The 27016-nt window shown below is 48.6% G+C and overlaps 1 protein-coding gene across 1 annotated transcript in view; it reads left to right on the top strand.

Moving 5' to 3' along the window:
- Positions 1 to 27016, top strand: part of SLIT3 (slit guidance ligand 3) — a 529198-nt gene that overhangs the window by 394191 nt on the left and 107991 nt on the right. The window contains exons 7-11 of the mRNA XM_055079617.1: positions 1441 to 1512; positions 6640 to 6711; positions 10627 to 10698; positions 23458 to 23601; positions 25079 to 25242. Of these exons, the coding sequence (XP_054935592.1) occupies positions 1441 to 1512; positions 6640 to 6711; positions 10627 to 10698; positions 23458 to 23601; positions 25079 to 25242 (524 nt within the window). The remainder of the gene's footprint in view (positions 1 to 1440; positions 1513 to 6639; positions 6712 to 10626; positions 10699 to 23457; positions 23602 to 25078; positions 25243 to 27016) is intronic.

Raw genomic sequence — 27016 nt, 5'->3', positions numbered from 1 at the left:
ACCACACACACACCACACACACACACACCACACACACACCACACACATACACACACACACCACACACACACACCACACACACATATACACACACCACACACACACCACACACACACACCACACACACACCACACACACACACCACACACACACCACACACACACACCACACACACACCACACACACACACCACACACACACCACACACACACACCACACACACACCACACACACACACCACACACACACCACACACACACACCACACACACACCACACACACACACCACACACACACCACACACACACACCACACACACACCACACACACACACCACACACACACCACACACACACACCACACACACACACACACACACACACACACACACACACACACTTTTTTGTATCTTCCCAGCAGAGGGTTTGGGGATCATCCATGCCAAATGAGGAGGTGATGAAAAGATCCACACCTCGGAGGGACGGGAGATGTGGACCAGGCCATCATTCGTCACCTCTAATAGAGGGCCCCGCCTTCCACTCACGCCTGTTTCCCACCACACCTGTTCTTGGTGACGGGAAGTTATTTGATAGATGAAAGAATGAAGAATGAAAAGGCTTGCTCGCTCCCCATGCGCCTTCTCTTCCAAAGAAGCTCTGGGCCCTGGGCCTGCAGCATCTCTTGTTCTTTCCAGAGTAATAGGAGAGGGAGCAATTCAGCAAAGTCCGTAAGGCCATAAAGCTACAGATTGTAGCAGCAACCCAGGGGAGTGATCCATTCGGGGCTCCTGGGGCCCTCAGGATATCAGGGAGCCAGTGTGGTGTACGTCAGGCTGGGAGCCTAGAGACTTGAAGGCTGTTTCTTCATCATATTAGAACAGCCAATTGAAAAACCCAGAAACAAATACTGAATCATTAGGTTGTACACCTGAAACTAAAGTTATATGTCAGTTATACCTCCATTAAAAAAAGAAAAGCTCAGAAATGCAGTCTCTGCCTGTACTGCACCCCAGCAGCTGGATGGTGGAGGTTTTAACTGAATGGTGACATGCTTCCAGAACAGATAGGCATTGCTATCTGTCCATCTCTCTTTACTTTTCCTTCTCTTTATCCCTTTGACTTTTTCAGCATTCTGGTTACTTCCTACAGCATTTTCTGAAGATGACAACTGCCTCCCAAAGACAACTTATCGTAAGCAAGAACCAGATATCCTCAAGGAGAAGTCATCTTTTCTAGCTTTCTCCCAGGGGTATCAGATCCTGAGCTGGCCGCTGCACACACCAGAACACGAGTCTCTGGCTTTCGGACGGTGTTTACCAAGTCTCCCTCATCTAAGAATGTATGCCATGTGATGGAAGAGACCATCCTGTCCTCAAGGCCCCCGGCAACCATTTGTTGATGGGTGGATGGTTAATAGACTCTTTTCTGCTCTGTTTCTCAGACGCCTGGAACAGAACTCCATCAAATCCATCCCTGCTGGAGCCTTCACCCAGTACAAGAAACTGAAGCGAATGTGAGTCTCCCCTGGAGAGAAATGGGCCCAGATGTTTTCAGTTTGGGGGGTACTATGTGTAGTGGGCAGCCTGCCCAGATGAGAGGCTGCATCACAATCCTCAGGAGAGTGCAGTGTCAGACCTGGAATGTCTCCCAAGACGGGGAGGTAAGACCAGAGTGCTGCATTCAGATGGGGCGGTGTATGGGATTAGGCACCTCAGATCTAAGGGTGACTCCAACTAGAGTGAAGTAAAATTATCTGGGTGGGAGGTGGGGCTGTGTCAGCCTAAAACAATCCCATCTCACCATTTGATTGACCCCTGGTTTAGGGGATGTGGACCTCAAGTAGGAGCTTCAGTAGAGATGTGGCCGTTTCCCTATATCATCCCACAGCACCGTCACCAACATCCCTACCTACCACCATGCACACATTCATCTAACAAATTCTTAGCCGATGTCCACCAGGAACAAAGAACTGTGCTGGGATCTGTGGGTAGAGGGTGAAGTAAAACGAAGTCTCGTCTGATGGAGCTTGCATATTCGAGTGGGAGGGCACAGAAATAAAACCAAGTAAATGTCAGAAACTGACCAGTGCTAGAAAGTAAAACAAAAGAAGGGAAGGGGCTAGAGATTGATGGAGGGGTGGTCTCTAGATGGGTTGACCCATGAGGGCCTCCGTGTGCAAGCGACCTGAATGAAGGAAGGGAGTGAGTCTAGAGGAGTTCTCAGGAGCATGCATGGATGGTTTGCAGAATAGTGAGGAGGAATGGAGTGAATGAAGAGAAAGTGGTGGGGGTTGTGCTGGAGACATAGATAAGGGCCAGCTCCCGTGGGCTCTTTAGACCATGGTAAGGACTTTCTAATCTTTCTAAGTGAGATAAGAAGCCTTGGAACCTCCCTTTTGCCCACGATTATCCCCAGCATAGCCATTACCACCATATCCAATACCACGCCATCACTACAGCCTATCAGTACCTGCTGACACCAACACTGCAGTGTACCTTCCCTACTCCATTGACAGCATCTGAGCCTCATGGCCGCCATCCCTGCCATCGTGGTAACATCATCAGCACCAGCCCTCCCCGTCACATGACCACCCTGAGCACTGCTCTGTGAGTCACTCAGAGCGGGGTGCTCTGAAGGGAGGCTAGTAGGATTCAGAAACAAGCCAGCCATTGCCATCACAGATATTAAGAACCTAGGAGGGAGGCTCCTGTCCCTTTTCCAGGCTAAGAAATCATTTATTATAGCCCAGTAATCACAGTGCTGCTTTCGTTGCACTTGCCTACTCTCTCTGGCCCTCCACACAGAGAAAAGAGAGAGGGCAGGTAGAAATTGCATGGACTTGGGCTTGTTCCCTTCCACCGCAGGCTGATTCATCGGTTTCCCTTGAGTAGGAGGGCCTGCATTAAAGAGGTTAAGTGTCTGCTTTCTCCTTTTATGTTAAAAATAAACATCCCCGTGAAACAGTGGCATTGGTACACTTTACCCTCAGATCTTAGGAAGCCAACTTCCCATCTCCCTGGAAATCCAAACCAAACAAGATTTTCTCCTGGTACGGTTCCAGAAGTAGAAACCAACATAATGCGCCAGCCCTAAGCACGTACTCCTTCCCTCCCTTTGGCAGCATTCCTGCTGGAGGAGCTGTATAAATATAGGCCTTAATATTTAAACCTTGGGCCATTGATCTCCCGGTCTCCCTGCTTCTCCAGCTCACTCTCCATATGCCCCCCAATTCATTTTTAAAGCCCAGCTTGATTATGCAGCCAGATAGTAATTTCAGTGAAAAATGACAACTTCAGTCACTGCCCCAGCCTATATCTCTTACATGATTTAAGTGACTGCTCTAATTTTTTGTGAAGTCCAGGTAATTTAGAGTGTGACTATGTTTTACTGTCCTTTCTCCATCCCATTGGAGTTGCCATGATCTGTGCATTCAAAATTCATAAGATCTTCTCCGTCACGACCTGGGAAGTAAATTTCATTTTTGATCACTTCTGATGCTATTGATATTTTCTATGATGCCTTCCCCCGCCCCCCCACACAAGGGGATGGCAGTAGGAAAGAGAGACCACTTAAAATTTTTTCTGACTAACGGAACTTCAGAAACCCAGACTGAAGTGCAAGGGCTTTGGAGAAGTAGGGTCCCTGGTGAAAACGGAATTTAAAACCCTAAGGGCGAACTCCTCCTAGGTATACGTGACCAGTTTACCTCTAATCTCTCACAGAAAAAAGTTTTCCCTCAGCTATGCGTGAACCGCATCCTCTTCTTATCTCCAATGACAAAAAGAAAAAAAATTTTCCTTGATAGAATGGCTTGATTGAATGTTGAATGGCTTTGTCCCCGAAGAGGATGAATTTCTAGCGGTCAGCTTAGTGTAAAAAAAGTACTTCCAGGTGAAAACTAGTACCAAGATAGAGACGCCATCTGCAGGGAGAGTAGCAGACGTCAGAGAGGATGCCCCAGTCTTACAGGGTTGGTTAACCGAGAGCGCCGACACTTGAAGGCCAAACCTTCAAAGGTGTTGAGTTCTTTCCCTCCCACGTTCTAAGGTAGAGCACTATTCCACAAGTTCCACCAATTCCTAGTGTCTCACGCTCATAATCCCCGCTTGACCCTCGTCGGCACTGGAATTTACCACCTCTCTTCTGAACTGTCTGCAAAGGCCACTTCTTCTCCGCCATCCAGTTTATCAAGCCCCAGGGGACTGGGGTAGGTTTGAGACTGACCAGATTCTGAAATACTGGTCTAAAGTATGACTCAGAAACCACCTGCCTGGGAATCATCTGGAGATTTGTTACGTATGCAGATTTCTAACCCCAGTTCTCCAGAGGGCCAAATCAGACCCTCTGTGGGTGCTTTTTTGTTTTTTTTTTCTGTACGCGGGCCTCTCACTGTTGTGGCCTCTCCCGTTGCAGAGCACAGGCTCTGGACGCGCAGGCTCAGCGGCCATGGCTCACAGGCCTAGCCGCTCCACGGCATGTGGGATCCTCCCGGACTGGGGCACGAACCCGTGTCCCCTGCCTCAGCAGGCGGACTCTCAACCACTGCGCCACCAGGGAAGCCCTGTGGGTGCATTTTAATAAACACCCTAGTGAGGTTTGAGAGCCACTGGTCATAGAGGGTGACCCAAACACCAGGAGTCAGCTCTGGGACCACCTGATGTAGACTGGGAGGGGTCAAGCGTGGAGATGGGTGGGCACTGAAGCCTTCCCCAGTCTACCTTCCTGTCCAGGGCCACCACCTTCTGCACCCATCACGGTGAAATGGAAGGGAGACTGGAGATGCCAGCACTGTACCCAAATCGCTGTGTCCAGTCACTTGTGGCTACAGGTCCTTTACCTGTGGCTGCTGTTTCCTTCCTGCAGAATGAAGAACTAAGATGGAGTGACCACCAGGGTCAGTTCCCAGCTAAACTATCACTTCTCCAGTTTCCACTCCCCAGCATCTCCAAATCACGAGACATCTCACCTTGTCCTTAGAGATGGGTGCATCCAGAAGTCTAGCTCTGAACTAAAAACGCATTTGCCCTGACAAGGCTAAAGCAGAGGGCTTCCCCACTGGTCACAGAACCTCCTCTGACATGGTAGAGGGCCAAGGACCTTGAAGGGACATCCCATTAAAAATGTCAGGGAAAAAAAACCCAAAAACATAAACAAGTGAGGCTTTCTCACTAGTCTGATCCGAGCACCGACCCTGCACGCTTGCCCGAAATGCCTTGCTTGGCAGCCAGGCTGAGGGCAAGCGAGATTAGGATAATCCAGAGCATTTGCTTGTTAAGACCCTTATACAAAAATAGAGCTCTGAAGAAAAGGCCAGTGTAAGCTGACTAGTTTGCGAGTACAATCTGTGGATTTGTTAGAGGCGATCTCGCCTGCTAAAGGGATAAGCTCAACAGCCGTGCCTAAGAAACCTTAACTGTGGAGTATCTTTCAAGTCGCAGGTCTTGGAAACAAGGAGGGAAGGGAGCAGAGGACTAGGCAAAGGTTGTTGGGCAGCCCTTTTGAAGGATAGTAGAAGGAGGAGAGAAACAGACAGAAGGACTGAGCTTAAGAGGCTGTGGGGCTAGGGCATCTGACCTCGCTGGAGGCAATTGCTGAGGAATCTGCTTAGATGTTCTTGCTTCTCAATATTCCCTTCCCTCCTCCTTGTTGACCCTCCAAGACCCCAGCTCTCCCTCTTCTCCACAAAAGCAGCGACCCATTGATTTATTTTGGTAAAGAAGAGGAACCAGAGAGGTTCATTGTAGCTGGAAATTGGAGCATCTCCCCTTCCAGGGACAGGAGTCCCGAGGCTGTCCCTGAGCTAATAACTCCTAAGAGAAGTCTCCCTCCTCAGGAAAGTGTTGTTAGCGAGACAGGCGCTCAGAAGACCCTGGGCTGCTGCAGAGTGAGCAGCCTCCGGGTCAGGGAGATTCCTCTGCGCCAACGAGGCCAGGTTAGCTGCCTTCGAACACACAGCATCCTTCTCGCTCACATTATCCCAAAGCCCTGATCATCATTGCCCTGGGCTTGCTCCCGTCTGAGGAGGACTGCCAGCGACAAGCCATCCCATGAGAATCTCATGATGTCTTTACATCACCCGGCCTGGAAGATGCACTGAACCAGACAGAGACTTAAGTCACTGCTCAAGACCTCCATTCAGGTCAAGAAGGAAAAGTCACTGGGGAGGTGAAATGACTCAGGACTTCTGGGGAGAAAAATAAGCATTTGCCAAGGCATGAGGCAAGACAGGGAGGCTTACAGGAACCTTGGGCTGCGTTTGGGCAAGGCCAGCTTTTGCTTTGTTTATGCTGTAATTGCTTGGTTATGAGACCTACGATGAGGCCCTAATCTAACTGGCTTCCATTTCCCACCTGCAAAGTGAAGGCTCACGCGTGCATGGCCCCATGTCAAAGTCAAGGTGCCATGAGTGAGCATTCTTTGAAAGCCAAGAAGAGTGATACCAATATAGTGCATTTTATCATGCGGCAGTTGAACTGAACGATCCTTAAGCCCCTGCTCGCACACTGTGAATAAATAAATCGATTAAGTGATGAATTCATCCTCACCATTTTGCATACCTGAAGTGCTTGGTCCACACTTTAGGAAATGGCCGTAGCACACCTTTGAGCTATGTTCTCAGAGTCTCTGGTTAATTTTTCAGAGACATCAGCAAGAATCAGATCTCGGACATCGCTCCAGATGCCTTCCAGGGTCTGAAATCGCTCACTTCGCTGTAAGTGGGGAGCAAAGCGCGTAGGGTGTGGGTGGAAAGCATGGGCGAGGGGGTCCATATTTTTCAGGGGGTGTTTATCAAGGTTTTATGTTCCCTTACACACTTGTGGCAACCTCGTAAAAGAAACAAATATTTCTTCAGGGGAAATTGATCTGGGGGAATATTTCTACAACTCCACATGCATTCTTTTTATTGATTAAGTGCCCAGCAGCCTTCCCGGTTATTGGCTTCTAGTTCAAATGCATCTTCTCCTCTAACCGCACTCCCATCCCACATGCCTAGGCAGTGCTGTCCGGGGAGGTGGAGGGAGAGAGTCGTAATGTATGATTATTACCATGTGCCCATTTTACCCGTGCATGTGACCTTGTCAAGGAAGGAGCTCATTTTCTTCCTCTGATTTGAAGCCTTTTTCTCCAGACCAACCTCATGGCTATTGTCCTGAGAAAGCATCAACCCCATCCTATAAGCCTTTCTTTTCTTTGATTTTTAAACCCCACAGCAGCCTAGTGGATGGAGCCAAAGCTATGCCCACCAGGGGCTCAGAGACCCTCAGAGGCAGGGAAGTACAGAGCTTTGTCCTGATTTCTGCCAGTGACTCACCCTGTGGCACAGGGACCATCACTTGAGTCTTCTGTGCACATTCCCTCACAGGCAAAATGGGGACGATGACACCTTTCCTGCCTGACACACATTCATGATTACAGTCACCACAATCATTGGCAGTACTTATTGAGCACCTACTGTGTACCTGGTACTATTCTAGGAGACTTGCAAGTTTCATCCTCACCATGACCTGAAATATAGGATCTATCCTCTTCTGTCTTTAATGGTTGGAGAAACTGGGTGATCTAAGCTCCACACAGACAGAGGTTTTTATTTCTTTTGATCCTGGCTGACTCTCTGGCACCTCAAACAGTACCTGGCACGTAGTTATCGTGCCAAAAAAAAAAATGTGTTGAATAAATAAACGTAACTTATCCAAAGTCCACAGTAACAAGCGAGAGAGGCAGGATTTAGACCCAAGCAGCCTGATCCCCATGCTATGCTGCCCTCCTGAGATAACATAAAAAGTATAAGATACAGCAAAGGTATCATCAGTTGATATTTTTTGTATTATTTGGTGACCTGCCCACCGGGCAAGAGGCAAGCTGTCCATGCTTTGTCTCTCTGTGCAACCGGTTTGTTTAATGGATGAGTGGGCAGGTAACAAGACACACATTCTTCCCCCACCTGGCCCCATCCCACTGGGAAGGGGCTGAAGACAGGGAAGTCTCTTGATTCAGTTGTCGCCTCCTGCTGGCGGAGTAAAGTAGTTTCATTTATCGGGTAGAACATCTGGCTGGGATATCAAAGACAGGATTGTGTGTGAGATTAGTGTCTGCTTATTGTGCTGAAGATCACAGAGGAGACGGGAGAGTGGCCATCTGTCACCGCGATCCTATCCCTGTCCCCACCCTCCTGTTCCGCCTTGTCTGCTGTCCCTCTGCTGGGATCTGGGAACAGTCTGAGGACAGTGAGACGCTTCCTGTCTTGCAGGAAAAGAAATTTCAAAATCTGGTTGCCAAACAGGAAATTGGCATGCCACTGGCCAATTCTGAAATATATCAGGGCATTGTTTAAGTGAAGTGCCTCTCACCCCCAATGCATGCATTTAGCCATTCAGTAGATGCCTACTGTGTACTGAGTAGCGTTATAGGCACTGAGAATGTGGCAGTGAACTGGACAGATAAGACCCTTGGCCTCATGGAGCTTTGAATACCAACACACCCAATCCAAAGTCAGGAATGGCCAACGTAAAGGGCAGGAAAGTCTTTACCCAGACCTGTTCATTCTTTTTTTTTTTTTTTTTTAATTTATTTATTTTTGGCTGCGCTGCGTCTTCGTTGCTGTGCGCAGGCTTTCTCTAGTTGCGGTGAGCGGGGGCTACTTTGTTGCGGTGCGTGGGCTTCTCATTGCGGTGGCCTCCCTTGTTGTGGAGCACGGGCTCTAGGCGCACGGGCTTCAGTAGTTGTGTCACGTGGGCTCAGTAGTTGTGGCTCGCGGGCTATAGAGTGCAGGCTCAGTAGTTGTGGCGCACGGACTTAGTTGCTCCGTGGCATGTGTGATCTTCCCAGACCAGGGCTCGAACCCGTGTCCCCTGCATTGGCAGGCAGATTCTTAACCACTGCACCACCAGGAAAGCCCAGAGCTGTTCATTCTTTCAACAGATATTTATTGTGTTAGATCCTATTCAGATTTCAACTCTAGGGACCCAGCCATGAACAAGCCACATGATGTCACCACACACAGAACCTATACTCAAGGGGACCGGTGCGGGAGGCACAGAAAATGTTTAAAATAAATAAATGTATAAGTAGTATAACATGACGTAATGAAAAGGGATGAAGAAATAAAAATAGAGTGACAGGTGGTAGAAAATGTTGACTAAGATATTCAAGAGAAGCTTCCCAAGGACGAGGTGTTTGAGCCCAGATCTAAAATGTGGGAAGGAAAGTCAAGGAAAGACCTGGGCATAAAGCCAGACAGGTCTACACCCAGGTGCCCAGAGGTGGACCCACAGCCCACGTCAGCCTGCCGGAGAGTGGTTTTGACCCACTGAGGCTTAGAGACGCCCCATACGGACACATGATTTGAGGAACCCCTCCCCCCAGCCAGCCCCGTTGTCCCTCAGGCTTCTGCTACACTGGAGGTTCTAACATCAACGAACAGACAGTGACATGACTGCATTTGGCACAGTGAACAGTGGGACATTAATAATATGAATTACAAATGCAAGCCTGAGCCATCGTGCTGACTTTTATTTAGCCATTAGTATGTTGAAACATTCATGAAACACACCCGCAGGCTGAGCAGGACACTCACTCTTCACTCCTGGTGGTGTCTGGAAAATGGGGAGTTGAGTTTATCCCTCCCATTGACTGTTTCCTCATCCTAATATGTGGCCTCCTCAATGACACATCACAGCCTGAATTTGCAATCTGAGTGGGGGTCGAATCCTGCATTCATTCAAGGCACTCCAGGGCTCGAGAGGGAATTTTTTTAAAAAAATTCTTCTTAGCTAAGTTCCCTCCATCTCGGAGGAGGCTGGACCCAAGAGACAGCAAAGTCTGTGCCATGGATGAGAGCAGAGAGAGGTCAGCAGTGTCTTCGGGGGAGGCAGACCCAGTACACTTCTTCCCCAAGTCTCACAGGTCACCAGAGACCAGCCCTTGCATAGGACACCCAGTGTGAGGGACTCTGTAGGCTGGAAGAGAGAAGGGTAAAAGAATTCTGAGTTCCTTGGCTCCTGGAGCTCAGAGGATAGGAAAAAAGGCTATAATGTAGAAGCTGCTGGTACCGCGATAACAATTCCTTGCTCCCTAGTTTTTCCTAAGAGCCAGTCCTTGACTCAGCAGTCCCTGAGCCATCTGGATAGGACCCCAGATACCCAAAGCCCTGTCTAGATGGATGATTAAAGGACTCAGCTCAGGAATTCCTAGGATGCAACAGGATATTAAAAGGAAATGTTCTATAGGCTGGGCTCAGCCTGATCGATACCCATTGAAGACAAGAAAACACAGGGCCGGCCAGCTTCCCACACATCTTATTTATTGCTGGGGTGTGAGTCATATTAGCAGCTCTGGGAGACACCACAAAGGGATTGCGTCTTCCTATTTGTGGATGATTTACTGAGCTGGGCCGCCCAGGAGTAGAACAGGATGGAGCCCATTTCTCCTGGCCTCCCGGACAGCCTGCCCCTCCAGCCCCCAGTGGCACTAGCCCACTGTCTCACTGGTGAGGAGAAGGTGAGGCAGGCTGGGGAAGCCAGTGCTCTGAGATGCCCCCCAGAGTGGGCCAAGCTGGTGACCTCCTACTTGAAGGAGTTCCAGTGGCCTCTCATCCGCAGTGACCACTGTCCTCTCTGCTCTTTTCCAGGGTGCTTTATGGGAACAAGATCACCGAGATTGCCAAGGGATTGTTTGACGGGCTGGTGTCCCTACAGCTGCTGTGAGTAGGAACATTGTCACTAATCGTGTCTCTGGAACTATTTGCAGTCTCTTTCCTGCAAACTTTGAGCCATGGTCTGTAGAGTTCTTCTTTTGATTTTAAGCCCATTGAAAGGAAAAAAAAAATTTTTTTTTGAGCTGTCCACCCCGTACCTCCATTACCTCTTCTCGGTGGAAGGAGAGCCAGGGAGTTGGAAGAGGAAGGCTAAGGTCAATGTAAACGAGCTAGATGATACAGCTCGGGAGCCTGGCCCAGGTATGAATCACTAACCTCAGGCTTGGGGGGCTAGAAATTAAGCCAGAGGTGAATCCTACAAAGGGAAGCATGGGGCAGGGGTGTGCTCAGAACTTAGGGAACTAAAATAGTCATACACTGTATTCCAATACGAAAGCTGAAACAGAGCTGCCGGAGACATGAGACCTTGAAGAAGGGTAGGGGTGGGGCAGTGAAATAATTAGAGAAGAGCATGATCAGTCACCGGTGTGACTCTATCTGGGTAAGATATGGCTGAGATGGGAAGCGTTTATTTAATTTAAGGGAAAATTTGTTGCCTCAAATTTTAAGCTCTGGGATTATTTATTTGCATTGATTTCATTGTGGTCATTTGAGCTTAAATGTTTGAAGAAGATAAATGAACTCTGATGTGGAGAGGCCAGGAAAGGAATTCAGCTCATCCTGTATTTTAAGATTTTATGATTGGGGGAGAATTATCTCTGGTTTGTGATCAGGTAGCCATAGTATCTACACGCATGTACTATGGGTGTGGGGAGTGTGTGTGTGTGTGTGTGTGCCTGCACATTTGTATGTGTGCCATTGTAAAATCACCTCCAAGTCACAGGCAGGAAGGAAGGGGCCTGGGGCCTCCCTGCTCCCGTGGGCAGTTAAGTGAAGCTCCATTATGAGCTTGCATACAATGTAGTCAAGTTATGGCTCCGGATGGGTGGGCGGCCAGGAGCAATGGTGAATAGAGGAAGGTTGGCAACTCATCTTACATGGTGACATCCGAAGAAAAAGGAAGTGAGACTTTTCCTTTAGCCTTTTCTTCCCACATCTTTACTCCCTACCCTTCCCATGTCCTGTAAGACTCAGCCCTGGACAGAGTCTCCTAAGACAATATAAGAATGTGAATCATGTCCAGATGAGATGCCCAGCTAGTTTCCAGGCAGCACATCCATCACAGCAATAGTCAAGTTTGTTTCAATGAAGCCGAAAGCAAGAGAGAAAATTCTGTTCTTTTTCTCTGCATCCCACCCATTCAGCCCTTCACACCTCTGTCTCCGTGTCTATCTCACTCTCCGTGTCTCTGTGTACCTACCTACTAGTGTTCAAAGGTTGCAGCCCTTGGTGGGCCTTTGTGGCTCTTTGTTAGAATGACATGCCAGGGCTCTGCAGGGAGCTGGGGGGGTTCACAGATGGTATTCTTTGCTTGTAGCAAAGAAACTGTAAGTTATAACTGCCACTATAAGGCCAGTTAACTGTAGCTATTAATCCCTTCCAAGAAAAGTAACAATAGCATGGCCTAGAGTTAGATTTGGAGGTGGTGTGTTTCACTGGGCTGGGGTGAATATCCTTTTACAGTCTGTGTTTTGACCACAGAAAGCTCTATGCCCTTGCATGCATTAAGGAGAAACGTAGCATGCATCAAAGTGCCTAGCACAGTGCAGGGCATGTAGCAAAGATTCCATAAATGCATGTTTTTTAAAAAAGGAAATGTATCCCAGCTCCAAGCTGACAGCAGTCGTGAGATGACTGGAGCTAACAGGACTTTGCATGGACCAGGAAGGCAGCTCTGGTTGAGTATCACCATTTTGAGCAGAGGAAGTTGAGTAGCTGGGAGTAAAGACAAAGCATCTCCGCCTTCTCTCGAGACCGAGAGTTGACACAACTCAGGCCACCTCACTTTCCAGAAAGAAGCAGCAACTGTAGCCGTCATTGGGCTTTGACCTGCTGTTGAGCAGTTAGAAAGCAGGTCCTGATTAGATCTAATTTAGCGTTCAGCCCGCGGTAGATTGGATTTCTCCTTGTTAGACTGGAGACACTCCGATAAGAAGGCTCTGATGAGAATACCCTGCTAGTCTGGGAAATTTCCTGTCCTTTGACTCGAAGACTTTTTGCAAGAGGTTTGTGTTTTGTTCTCTCTCCATCTCTCAAGTTATGGGTGCATCACAAAGTCAAGCTGTCTCTGCCACCCAAAATGATCTTGGATGTTTCCTTTCTGGCACTTGTCATGATGCGACCAGGAGTAAAGCAGGTGCATTGTAGTTGGTTGTCCTGCCTGCCCATCTCCCCTTTCCCTGTTTCTCTAAACTTTTCAGCTATTCCGCCACACTTGCCCAGCCTGTTCTGTACGCAGCCCTCCTGGGTCATTCTCTTGCCCTGTTTATTCGGGCAGATGGCCAATGCTGATAGGAGAATGTCTCAGTCTTCAGAGTTTCTCAGAGGCTGCTGCAAATGGGTCTCCATGGACAAGCTTCAGCAGTCCTGGGAAGGACCCCCAAACTCCTATCCTCTTGGTGTCAGCCTCACAAGAGTCACCTCCTTTAGTTGGACTTCCAAAATCTTCAGGGCTTCCAGGACAGCTTCTCACCAGCTGGTATGGAAACCTGTCCCACGTACCCCGGGACAAATACTACTGCTCTTTTGCTGATAAGTTTCTGTGATAAGTTGTCTCAGTGTAGTTAGAAGGTTAGGAAGCTCTTTCTTATACTAAACCTCAGTAACGGCTTCTGGGAAACTCAGGAAAGGCTATTCTCATGTTCTTCAAGTGTTTGAAAATAGCTAGTATGTCTCCCTGTAATTAATCTTAAACAGGTTCAGTTCCTGCAGACTTTCATTGTATAAACACACATTTGTTATTAGTAACAACCCTTATGATCTTCGGGGCATGCAAGGGAGTCTGTCAGTTTCCTTCCTTAAAACAGGCTACTGGGACACAAGTCAGGTGCCGAGTAGGGCAAGAAGTGTGTTTAGAGACTCCCTTCTAAACTGCAGAGAACTGAAATTTCCCACATAGAGACACCTCAAAATCCAAGGTTAGGACCAGACATGCCACTGGGCATGCGCGCCCAGCTCTGATCACCCGAGAAGTGACCTGTCCTCTTCTCCCAGGCTCCATCCATGCCCTTCCTCACCAGAAACAGGGTGAAAGCTCAGCTATTCGCCGTTCCCCTGCCCACCCTGGCTCCTGGGTTTCTAGGATTTGAGTGGAGATGATGACCCTAAGTGTGCAGCCAGCCAGAGTGCCCCCAGATATGTCACCTTGCAGCTCAGGGGTTAGTCCTCCCCAAGGCAAGGAAAGCAAGCAGTGAGCCTGTCTCCGGAGCCATCACTTTCCCCTCTGACGGGCAGCAGTAAGTGGCGCCGTTACAGCGCCCCCCCCTCCCCGGGGGGTCAGCACATGCAGTTTGTGCTCATTGACTGCATGGCATGCACGGAAGAGGGTTCAAGTGGGGCAGGCAGTCATTTGAGGTGGACGATTTTGTGTAAAATGCTGGCTCCGGTCGGTGTTAAACCGGCTCCAGGAGGTCTTAACCAAACCAGACTGTCTTAGGGCTGGAATAAGTTAAGACAGCCCGGCACCTGTTGTTTGATTTTCTTGGAAGGCAGACAAGACCACCGGAGCATCTTGGAGTTTTCCAAGCAACATGCCAGTTACGGGGCAGTGAGCAAAACTCCACTCCCTATAGCTCACTTTCCCTCACCAGCTGTTTGACAAGTACAACTACTGCTGCTGATGATAACAGCTACCATGTATTGAATACTTAATACGTCCCAGAACCTGTGCTAAGCAATTTCATATACATCATCTCATCTAACCTTTACAACCATGCTAAGAGAAAGGTATTGTTCAGAGGCCCATTTTATAGATGTAGAAACTGAGCAACTGACGGGTTAAGTAACTTGGCCATTGTCTCTCAGCCTGTAAGTGATGGAGCGTTGGAACCCAAGCAGTCTGAATCTGGAGTCCACACCAGAGATATCTGCTTCTGACCCAGTCATGGGCCAATCTGCAGAGCTAGTTTTGTGATACACGAAACAAGAATTCCTCACTGGCTCAAGCCAAGGAGGGAGTACTATGGAACTGATGCTTTATCAGCTCCTCTTGTTAAGCCTCAGTCTAAATCACAGACCCCTGTCTCCCATGGAACTTCCTCTGGTTGACTGTCCTCACCCCACTAAAGTTCGAGCTGAGCCCTGTAAGAGGGCAGTTAAGAAGCTGCTTGTTCTTAAAGACTGGGTTGAGATGAGGTGATGAGAATTCTCCCCAGCAGAAGCAGCAGACTTCCTTTGTGATGCATTTTTGAGGGCGGAATTCTTCCCTCTCTTGTGTACCTGAAGCTTCCTAAGGAAAGCTCTTGAGGGGACTTAAATTCTGGAATCATTCCATGCTTTGGTCATTGAGTGAATGGTTTCTCCCTCTTAAAGGACTGATTAGTAACCAGGTAGCAGTCAGATAGGCAAGTTCTACCCTAGTAGCTGTTGGGGAGGGAAGGGGCAAGCCAGGTCACACTAGGTGAGGCCCTGGATCTCCTGAGAGCAGGTGATGGCTTCTTCATCCGGTCTCTCAGAAGCTCAGCTTCCCTCTGATTACCTTAGGAGGTCCTCGTCACTTGCACCCTCTTCCTCGTGCCCTCCTATATCTGTGGATTCAAAGGAGGTCCTATTTTTCAGACAGGCCACCCTGTTGCTGCACTTCAGTTCGAGTCACCATGACAACCCACAGCCCATGACCAGCAGTGCAGTCATTATCAGGAGAGAAGAAAGCGTCATCATTGCCCCCAGGGACTTGGAGGGCTGCTCTTGTTTCTTTGTGTGAGTGTTTGGCATGGCGTGGCCCAGAGCACCCATTCACAGGCTCAGAGAAGATTCTGGGCGGGGTCAGAAGTCCTTGACCTCGTGGCACCAGATGTCACCAGGTTCTTCCCCATGTCCAGCCTCAGGAGGTTACCAAAGGTCAAAATAAATCCCCCATATTTCATATGGGAAAGATAATAGCATGTTTGTCCTAAAGCAAGAGTGTGGTCCTTATTACAATTAGTAGATAAAGAATTTCAGGGTGGCAGAGGGTTAATTCTAAAGAAATTTTTTTAAAAGAGAAAGACACAATAATGAGAGGGGTTAACTCTAAATCCTGCAGCTTAATCAGGGGTCCAGAATGGCTCCCCTAATTGGCATCCTCACTAATAGTTAATGCCAGTGCTTAATAGTGGGAAATACTTGCAGGGATACACAGAGAACTTTTTTTGATAACAGAGAGCCTTTGTAACCCATTCTTGAAAAATGATTCCCCTACGGGAGGAGCCAGAGAAAGGGTTATGCCATGGGGTTGTTGGTACATCTTTCCCCTCCTATGGATGCATCTGAGTGTTTATGAAACAGAAACTGACCCCCCCCCCTCCCCGCCCACCAGTGTCACTTTAAGAAAAGGAGGTTCCATGAAATCCCCGCCTGGTGGGAGCCTGGGCCCATCTTCCTATCCCGCGGTCTTTCCCGGAAGGGCTTCACTTATTCTCCAGGAGGGGGCTGCTGCACTCTTTCTTGACACATTTTCTGAGAAGACCTTGTACTCCAGGTTTGGAATATGCTTTTAGTGTTTGCAGACAAACACGGTATAAGTAGGAGGAGTAGCCTTAAACCGCTGTCTTCTGCAGACACGTGGGCAGATGTGGAGAATATAAATATCACCCAAATGAGAGCTCGGGGCCACTGAATCAATATGTGAACCACTGGTGTTACCTAGGTGATTTTGAGGCAATTTATCATTAAGCCTGATTCCAGATGTTTGTGTTTTCCAAACCTTGTGGCAAAGGCTGTGAGCTCAGGGGAATCTTCTTGGAGGAGGAGATGTGGGCAAGGGCAGTAGCTAAAAATGGGGCCTCAGTGGTCCTCTGCCCCTGTAGCCAGAGACGGGAGCCAATGAAGAGTAAGAACAGCTGCTACAAAGTGAACCCCAACCATGTGGCCTCTTTAGGGAGACTGGGTGCGGGGGTCCTTTTCACAGGTCAGGGTGGACCTCACTTCCCTCCTGTGTCCCATCTCCCCCTATTACCTGGACCCTGAGTGAATGAGGCTGCAAGCTGCTACGAGCGACGAGAGCACCTGGAACTTTTCTGGCCGGGCCAGGCCCGGTCCCCCAGCAGGACTGGAATCAGAAGAGCCCTCCTTAGCCCAGACTAAGGACTCCTGCTATTCGTTCCCCCTCCCCCCACCCCACGCTCCAGCTCTGAGGCTCCCAATGGCTTCTGTTTCCTGCCTTGCTTTTTCTGAAGGCAACAGTTCCTGCAAAGGATTATCTCTCCGCTGCATCGTTAGGTTGGTTAGTCAATGGGCTGAGCGCTAATACCTCTTGACATGGAACATATGTGGAAGCTGAAAGGGCTCGTGAAGGGGAGGGCGGGAAGAGTGCCTCGTAGAGCTAACACTTAGACGTAAGTTTAGAAGGTGATGTATGTGTACTCGCACTTTCCTCTGGTGGGAGCGTGGCTCTTTGCTTTCGTCTTATTGTAGAATCATCACTAAGCTAATGGGAGTGGCTACAAAAACCTACTTCTGCCTCCTTCCACAAGCTTCGGGCGCTTCCCACAGTCCCTTCACAGGCATGGGCGTGGGAGCAAAGGCTTTTTTTTTTTTTTTTTGCGGTACGCGGGCCTCTCACTGCTGTGGCCTCTCCCGTTGCGGAGCACAGGCTCCGGACGCACAGGCTCAGCGGCCATGGCTCACGGGCCCAGCCGCTCCGCGGCATGTGGGATCTTCCCGGACCGGGGCACGAACCCGTGTCCCCTGCATCGGCAGGCGGACTCTCAACCACTGCGCCACCAGGGAAGCCCAGAGCAAAGGCTTTTGAACTAAGATAGCATGGATCCAAATCTCAACCTACCGCTTACTAGTTGTGCAACTTTGGTCAAAAGTACTCAAGCTTTTTGAGTCCCAGGGGTCTCATCATCTGTCAGATGGAGATTCCATACGTTAATATTTGTAAGGAGCTGTGTGAGTGCCTGGCCACACATAGTGCTTATTACCCGTTAGGTCATGTGGTCCCAGCTGTTCAACCTGGCCTGATCATCTCGGCCCCACCCCCGCCCAACTACCATCTCTTTTTTGTTTATATGACCTCCACGTTTCCTTTGGGAGGTGGGTCTGGGAGCGGGTGGCCCCACAAGATGGTTGGATCTGCTTCTGGGGAAATATTGATGAACACAGTACATCTCCAACCCCTCCCCCCTCGCTGGATCCAATAGCAGATCAAGCTGAGATCTAGTTGGGGGCATCAAGATTTGGAGTTTGAGTACCAGGCAGCCTCTTGAATGAGGCGAGCTGGAGCATCCCATCTTGCATAAGGGATACTGTTGTCTCTGCTTCATCGCTGTCTCCTGGTCTGCCTTGAGTGAGAATTCAGGGTGAGGGGAATACAGAGCCAATCATACCAGCTCCTAAATCAGCATTTAGTCAATGATGCATGAAGGTTGAGCTCCTGCTTTGCACAGGTGCAGGCCACTCAGCGAAGAGCCTGCCATTGTGCCAACGGCAGTTTAGTGAGCATTTCAAAGAGCAGTCCCGTCGCAGCAGCTTGGTGCCGGGTTCTCCCTAAGAGTCAGCAGGACTCCTGATGCCTCTATACAACCAAGAGGCAAGCAGTCTTCCGGACCCAACCAGACGTCCACCTGAAGTGTGCCCAGGTGCATTCCGAAGCTAGCAAAAACAGCCACCCCCCAGAAACAGGCAACACCTTCCACCAGGCACAGGAATGAGAAGATGAATTTTACACGGTGGGTGAGAGAGGAACTTTGGAGTCGGACAGGCTGGAAGTTCACGGGGCAGCCTTGGTTAAATCCCTCACCACTCTGACCCTCGGTTTCCTCATCAGCAAAATGAGGACAATCATAGTGCTGCTGTGAGGGTGAAAGAAAATACTACGTGGACAGTGCTTTGGAAAACCTTTGGCACAGGGCTGCACACACAGCTGTGGTCTCTGGAGAGGATGCTGCATTATTATTAATTCACACAGCAGTTACACCACAGCTCCTCAAAGGGGAATGAACTGGGACAGATCAAGCAGCCTTGATGGAGAAGGAGGCAGAATCAATCCCTCCAGTGGAAGAGGGAGAAGGCCTATGTTCAGAACTTCTTACAGAATTGCTGAACCCCATTTCAAATAGTTGTTTACTCTCTGTTTGCTCCATCATAGGGTGGTTTTTCTTTATTTTTTAGGGTGTTTTTTTATGAATTTTTATTGGACTATGGTTGCTTTACAATGTTGTGTTAGCCTCCACTGCACAGCAAAATAAATCAGCCATACACATAGAGATATCCCCTCCCTTTTGGACTTCCCTCCCATTTAGGTTACCACAGTGCATTAGGTAGAGTTCCCTGTGCTATACAGTATGTTCCCATCAGCTGTCTATTTTATACATGGTAACAATAATGTATATGTGTCAGTCTCTGTCTCCCAATTCCTCCCACCCCACCCCTTTCACTCTTGGTATCCATACATTTGTTCTCTACCTCTGTGTCTCTATTTCTGCTTTGCAAATAAGATCATCTATACCATTTTTCTAGATTCCACATATATGCGTTATTATACAATATTTGCTTTTCTCTTTCTGACTTACTTCACTCTGTATGACACTCTCTAGGTCCATCCACTTCTCTACAAATGATTAGGATGATGTTTGTTTGTTTGTTTGTTTAATTCCCCTGCAACTCTTGTCCATGTACCAGAGAGCTCAGAGATCCTTTCATGGAAGCCAGACCCAGTTGAGTAGCTGCCAACCTTCCTCCCAAAGGACAGAGGACAGAACGACAGGCTGTTAGATGTTGCCTGTGCTGGAGATCAGTGAGGCTGTCCTCGGCATCTAAATCTGGATAAGCAGCTTAATTTTATCTCCCCCTGCACCGATGCATCTTGCCTTAGGGAACCAAGCATCCTGGGAGAGAATAAGTGATGGGGAGACTCTGCCCTTTTGTGTTTCCTTTTGCTCCTGCTTATGCACTATCTTTGCCTCAAAATTGTGCCAACCTGGGTTGTTTTGATGCCTTAAATCTTTGCAATAACATCTCATGCTGAGAGATCTAGGAGCAACAGGGAACAAGAAAGTGGACAGAAAAAGAAGCCTCGATAGTTCTGATGGGTGAGGAGGGTTGCCAGAGTGGCCTGCAGTTTAGATGCCCTTTCAAGGCAGATCAGAGTTGCACTCCTCTCTCCCCATAGCCATCCACCTTATCCCGTGTCTGGCATTCCCCAGAACCAAGTACAGCAATTGGGCTCATGAATCTACACTAGTCTCAAATCTAAATGCCTCCTCAGGCAAGGTCAGTAGAATAAACTTGTGAAGGGCACACAATAGGGAATAGTGAGTACTGTGGCAAACAGAGCATATGTCTTATCTAAAGGGGGCAGCCACCCCATGGCTGCCTCCAGTGGGCCCAGTGTTACTAGAGCTTCTGATTTTTTTCAAGAGAAAATAGAAATATGATGTGTGTGAGTGAGAGAGAGAAATGTCCCAATTTTTTTATTGAAGTATAGTTGATTTACAATGTTGTGTTAGCTTCTGGTGCACAGCAAAGTGATTCAGTTATACATATATATGTATGTATATTCTTTTTCAATTCTTTTCCATTATATATAGTAGTTTGTATCTGCTAATCCCAAACTCCTAATTTCTCTCTCCCCACCCGCCCCTTTCCCCTTTGGTAACCATAGTTTGTTTTCTATGTCTGTGAGTCTGTTTCTGTCTTGTAAATAAGTTCATTTGTATCATATTTTAGATTCCACATGTAAGTGATACCATATATTTATCTTTGTCTGTCTGACTTACTTCACTTGGTATGATAATCTCTAGGTGCATCCATATTGCTGCAAATGGCATTATTTCATTCTTTTTATAGCTGAGTAATATTAAATTTTATATATATTATATATATATATTTATAGCTGAGTAATATTGCATTTTATATATATATACATTTTATATATATCTATTTTATATAATATATATACTTTATATATATTATACTATATATATATACATTTTATATATATATATTACTCAGCTTTTTATAGCTAAGTAATATTACATTTTATATATATATGTGTGTACATATGTATGTGTGTGTGTATATATGTATATATAAAAACATACCACATCTTCTTTATCCATTCATCTGTCGATGGATACTTAAGTTGCTTCCATGTCTTAGCTGTTGTAAATAGTGCTGCTATGAATATTGGGGTGCATGTATCTTTTCGGATTAGCGTTTTCTCCAGATATATGCCCAGGAGTGGATCATATGGTGACTCTTTTTTTAGTTTTTTAAGGAACTTCCATACTGTTCTCCATAGTGGCTGCACCAATTTACATTCCCACCAACAGTGTAGGAGGGTTCCCTTTTCTCCGCACCCTCTCCAGCATTTGTTATTTGTAGACTTTTTAATGATGGCCGTTCTGACTGATGTGAGGTGATACCTCATTATAGTTTTTTCCCGGTTTTTAACACACTGGGAGGGCTGAATGAACAGAGTTGCATGGGGGATGTTGCAATATGCTGCAGGGAGGATTCTATCCTCAGGTCATGAGATTGGCATTTCTGACCTGGTCTCTTTACTGATAATTTGGTATTTCCTAGCAAGATGATGCCCTCAAAAGGCCCTGAACATCAAGCTTTGGAACAAATTATCTACCGCATACTTGATTTTTCTTTTTAAACAAGAGAACCAAAAAATGTGTGTGTGTGGAGGGTTCATTCCTGACCCGTGGGGACTTAGCCCTGTTGGATCCTCTCGCTCTTCTCCCTGTTTCTCTGCTCCATAGCATCCTCCTTGGAATACCCCCCAAATAGAGTGATTTTGACTAAAATTTAATATACAAAGCACAGTAAATTCTTGGGGGAAATTGCTACAAAGGGGATAGACAGATGGGTGGGGTGGATAAGGCATTCATAAAGAAGAAACTAAACCCTCCAGAGACCTAGAGTACCATAACTGCATCCAGCATGCACCTTGGAAACGTGTGACTGTGAACAAGCCCGCCAAACTCTCAGCCTCAGTTTCCTCAACTGTAACGTGCAAGGCTGGCTCTGCCCATCTGCCCAGGTTACTGTGAGAACAAAAGGATGTCAGGAAAGCACGCTGGAAAACATGAAAAGTATTCTAGCAATGTGAGCTTTTGTTGCCACTGGGAGGCAGGAGGACATCTGTGTGAACCCTTGGGACCCTGACGGTTATTAGCCAGATTAAACGTCAGTTCTTCTTCCTCTTGTCACTGCCACAGCTGCCTGCCTCACAGGATGGGCCTGCAGCAAGGGAGTGGGGTCATGGATGACTGAGCTCCCATGGCAGCCCCTGGACCCTGGCATCAAGAGCCTCCAGAGGCAAGCCAGCCATGATGCATCCCATGGGTCCCTCCCCATGAGGGAAGCTCTGAGCCACCATTGAAAAGAGAAATTTTTTAAATTCCAGCTTTTTGCTGGTTAGTTTAGTAACCCCCTCACTTTCATTCAAGAGTGGGTGAGCAATGATTTTACATGAGGTTCAAGGGCACAGCTAGTCAGTCTAGGATCATAAAGGACATTTGTAGGACCCAAAGTGCTTGCCTTGCCAGCCCCATTCTGGAAAACACTTCTACAACCCTAATGGCATCACCTAGGATGGACCAGCATTTCACCAGAAAGGCAGCTTCCTTTTATGCTTTTTTTTTTTTTGGTTTTGGTTTTGGTTGGCCGGGGCAGGTCTGAAGAACTAAAACCATGGCAGAACGGGGTCCCTCATGGATAGGAAGGCTGACCCTGGGGGATTGGTGTCACCTTAGAGGAGAGTGACCCCCTGGATTTGTGTATGGAGTTGAGTGTATTTCTTAATAAATGCTTGTGCTAAGCACTGGGAATAAAGGGAGGAATAAAATAATGTCATTTGTGCCATCATAGAACTTACCATCTTGGGTGGGAGGCAAATGATAAACAAGAAAACAAACCAATATCCTCTAACCACAAATTGAGAGAAGTGCTATGAAGGAAATAAATAGGGGGCTATGAGAGACAATAGTAGGGGTCGTACGGGAGATGAGGGGGTCAGGGCAGGCCTCTCTGAGGAGCTGACATTTGGACTCAGGTACAGAGGAGGAGAAGGAATCACCTTATGAAAGGGGTAAAGAGCGTGTTCAGAACATGCGAGGTGTATTTGCAGAATCACACGGGACTCCATCCATGTGTGTGTTTGTGTTTCTGTGTGTGTGTGTGTTTATGTGTGTGTGTGAGAGAGAGAGAGAAAGGACGTGTATGTGTATGCACACAGGCCTACCCACGGCTGTATTTTTTCTAGGACAATGACCTATAACTTTCATCAGATTTCCAATGGGATCAGTGATCCAAAAGAACTCTAAGGAATTTTCTGAATCAAAAGTACCCTTAGTCAATCAGCTAAAGCATCAAAATAATTGCGCCAAATGATTTTTTTTTTTTTTTTTGAGTCCTGGAAGCTCTGCATGCTAAAGCAGAAAGTGGAGCACACAGGGTGCCATTTCGGGTCTCCCTCTGAGAGCATGGGTGCAGGGGAAGTCTCCAAGTGATCGTCCGTGGTGACTGGGTGCGTGAGTGCCCGGACGTGTTTGGAGGTTCGGTGGCCGCAGGCATGCAAGTCCCTCTCTTTCTCTGCTGAGGGCGGGAGCCCCTGCTGTAAGGAGAGCACTGGGAAGCCTGCAGGCGCGGCCCTTGCTCCGCAGGTCATCACAAGGATTAGTGAGTCACCAGCCTCTCTCCTGCCTGCAGGCTCCTCAATGCCAACAAGATCAACTGCCTGCGAGTGAACACGTTTCAGGACCTGCAGAACCTCAACCTGCTCTCCCTGTACGACAACAAGCTTCAGACCATCAGCAAGGGGCTCTTTGCCCCTCTGCAGGCCATCCAGACGCTGTGAGTATGCCACCTCGAGTGCCAGCGCGTGCCCAGGCAGCCAGCAACCCCAAACACGTAGTCGCAGAGAACATTCAAAATGAAGGCAAAGTGAGCACGTCCGGGAGGAGTCCTGGAGCCTGCAGCGAGAATGGAATATTAATAATAGCACTAGCTTGGGACTTCCCTGGCAGTCCAGTGGTTAAGAATCTGTGCTTTCAATGCAGGGGGCGTGGGTTTGATCCCTGGTCAGGGAACTACCGTTTCCACATGCTGCATGGCTTGCCCAAGAAAAAACATTTTTTAAAAAAATCATAATAGCACTAGCTCGCCCATACTAAGCACTCACACCATGCTCGGCACCCCACGGGGTGATTTCCCCGTATCCAAACAGTTAAGCCTCACAACAACCCTAGGAGGTAGGTGTTTTTGTGATCCCCCATTTCTATGTGAGGAAACCAGAGGCCCAGAGAAGTTAAGTAACTTATTCAAGGTTGCACAGCTAGTAAGAAGCAGGATTTGAATCCAGGCCGAGCGGCTGCTCACCTGCTCTTTTAACCACTGTGGCCACTGTATTCTGAGCAGGCTCCATCTCTGCTGATAACCCATTCCTGCCCACCAACACCCGCAAAACCAAGCCTCTGGTACAGGCACACTGTACCAGAATACGGGAGTATTTCACCACCCTCGTTAGGGAACAGTTCCTCCCTCCCAAGCGCTGCAGACATTCATAAATAGTTCCATTAGATAGATGACACCTGAGTACAGATCTCAGCCCGTGTTTTTGATGGCTCCACCCCTAAGCTGAGACCCTAGCTCCAGCCCCAGGTCTGACCATGAGCCTGGGGGCTTCTGGAGCCCTTCTGAGTCATCTGGCACTTACTGCCCCTGTAGCCAGAGACGGGAGCCAAGAAAGGGTAAGAGCAGCTGCTACACATTGAACCCCGACCACGTGCTGAGCACTGAGTGTGGTGCTTTGGATAGTTTTCTCACTGAGCCGGGGGAAGCCAGGCCCATGGTGCTGTTGCCCTTGTGATGCTGAGGATGGTAAGAACAAAACCCGCTACTATAAATGGAACACCCACCCTGTGCCCGACACCATGCCAGCTGCTTTATGTACCGGGTGTTCCTGAGCTTGGAGAAATAAAATTCAGTCTGCTCTCAGCATAAACCCTAACTAAGCCTGCAGCTTTCATTGCCCTTCAGAACTGGCGTGGGTGAGATTGGAGACGATCAGGGGTGGGTCCTGACCCAGGTGGGGAGAGCAAGGAAGGCTGATTCCCCAGGCAGGATGCCGGCTGCACCTGTGACTGTCTTTTGCAGACAGCAGACCTCAGGCCCCCTCTCCGGGTCTTGACTGAGAGCAGCTCCCACCTCCCCCGAGGCGTCCTGGGGCGATGAGGGAGGGAGCCTGGCACCAGAGCCTGGCACCAGGCCAGGGTGGTGGTGGAACGTGGCACCAGGGGTCCCATCTGATTAACTCCCGTCCCTCTCGCAGCCACTTAGCCCAAAACCCATTTGTGTGCGACTGCCACTTGAAGTGGCTGGCCGACTACCTTCAGGACAACCCCATCGAGACCAGCGGGGCCCGCTGCAGCAGCCCGCGCCGGCTGGCCAACAAGCGCTTCAGCCAGATCAAGAGCAAGAAGTTCCGCTGTTCAGGTAATCAGGTTATGGGGCAGGGCCCCACCTTCCGACTCAGAGTACAGCAGCCCCGGAGAGGCCAGTAATCCAATCTGGAGGACAGCGCGTGCTGTAATGGCTCCCAGGGACCATCTTTGCAAATTAAATTGGGAAAATTCAGTTAGCCCTGCAGAAAACCAATTAGCTTATGGATTTAAAATAAAACACACACACACAATAAAAGCACTGTGGGGAGGAAGGGGGCTGATCTGGGGAGAGACAGAACCCAGGCAGCAGCACATCTCCCGACCTAGGGGGAAACGAGGGGATGAGGCAGCCTGTACACATGCGATCTTTAGAGGCCATGATTTATTTATTTTGTATTGTGTTAGTTTCCAAATCACACTCCCCAAGTGGCAGATAGAGATATAAATATACCCCAGGCCAGGCTGCAGGAAGCATGGAGCCTTGGGGGGCCTCCTCTTCCCTTCTATGGCCACCTTCGGTACAGCCCTTGGACCACAGTGTATTCTAGGTTTCACAGACGTTTTTGCTCTCTCCTCCACCCCAGATGGGTGTATTCTGATCATGGAGAGAACAGCAAAGAGTGTTGCTCAGAAAGAAAGCAAAGCCTTGCTCTCTAGTTCCCAAGCTCTCTCCAGAAACCTTCCTCCCTACCGTACCCAGAAATGAAACGGGGAGGGGGGGGTGGTGAATGGCAGGGGAATTCTCAGCTCATCTTGGAAAGAGAAGTTGCTCTCCTTGACCCAAGAGCTGGATGAACAGGCAGTTACAAATGACTATCATTTGTGTTGTCTGCTACTGGAAAAAAAAATCACCAAGCTGCTTTGCGCTCCGAATGGTGAGACGTTGATAGTATGATGTGGTGAGATGGGGTGAAGCCAACCCTCACAATCTGTGTGTCAGCAGGAACTGTTCTTCTCTCCCTGCCCGGAGCATCTTGTGTAGGTGGGTTTTCCTGGGGAGAAGGCTAGTGTCGGCCCTAGTCACCGGGAGAAGACCAGCAGGCAGACCTCCACTTCTTTCACGTTGTTCTTGACCTCAAAGTCAAATTCTTCAGTCCATGCCTCCAGAATGATCAGCCTGAGCTGTTTTATTTTTTTCAACAGAAGCAAATACCTTGAGAGGGCTTGGAGAGACCCCAGGGACTTTGCGGCAGTCTGAGACATCGATCTCAATTTGCCTTCCCCAGAATAACAATGTCAGTTACAAAAGCAGTTCCTTGCCACCGAGGAGCACTGTTCTCAGGGCTTCTAGTTTGACTCGGTCTTTCCAGTAGTCCTGTGAGATCAGCAGGAGAGGTCCCCTTGCTGCCACAGAGGAAGCTGAGGGCTCCGAGGTGAGGGGGCGCCCCATGGGCACAGCAAGCAAACGGTAAAGGCAGGCTCGGACGCCAGGTCTGGCTCACTACTCAACACCACGCAGCATGTAGGAGAGAAGGGCCATTTGGGAAGGAGGCCCAGATGCTTGGATGACTTCCTTCCCCAGCCTCCTGGCCCCGCCCCCAACCTCAGGCCCTGAACTCTTTCCTTAAGTTCCTTCTTGGGGCCGCAGCATCTCAGGGAGGAAAATGCTCTCCCAGCCCAGAGCTGTGCCCTAAGGCACAACCGTCTTGTCCCCGGGCCCTTTCCTCATGACTTACACCTCTTGTTCTTTCTGCCCCCTCTCTTCCTACCCATGTCTGGCTGGGGCTGAGTTAATTACCTCTAACAGCATTTGTGCCCAAGAAGAGGGGTGATAAGAGGCCGAGGAGGGCAGGGTGCCATCTGCCAACCCTGATCCCTCAGTCTGG

The sequence above is a fragment of the Physeter macrocephalus genome, chromosome 2 (assembly GCF_002837175.3).
Source record: "Physeter macrocephalus isolate SW-GA chromosome 2, ASM283717v5, whole genome shotgun sequence".
Lineage (NCBI taxonomy): Eukaryota > Metazoa > Chordata > Mammalia > Artiodactyla > Physeteridae > Physeter > Physeter macrocephalus.
The sequence above is the reverse complement of the archived record's forward strand: the minus strand, read 5'-3'. Positions and strand labels throughout refer to the sequence as shown.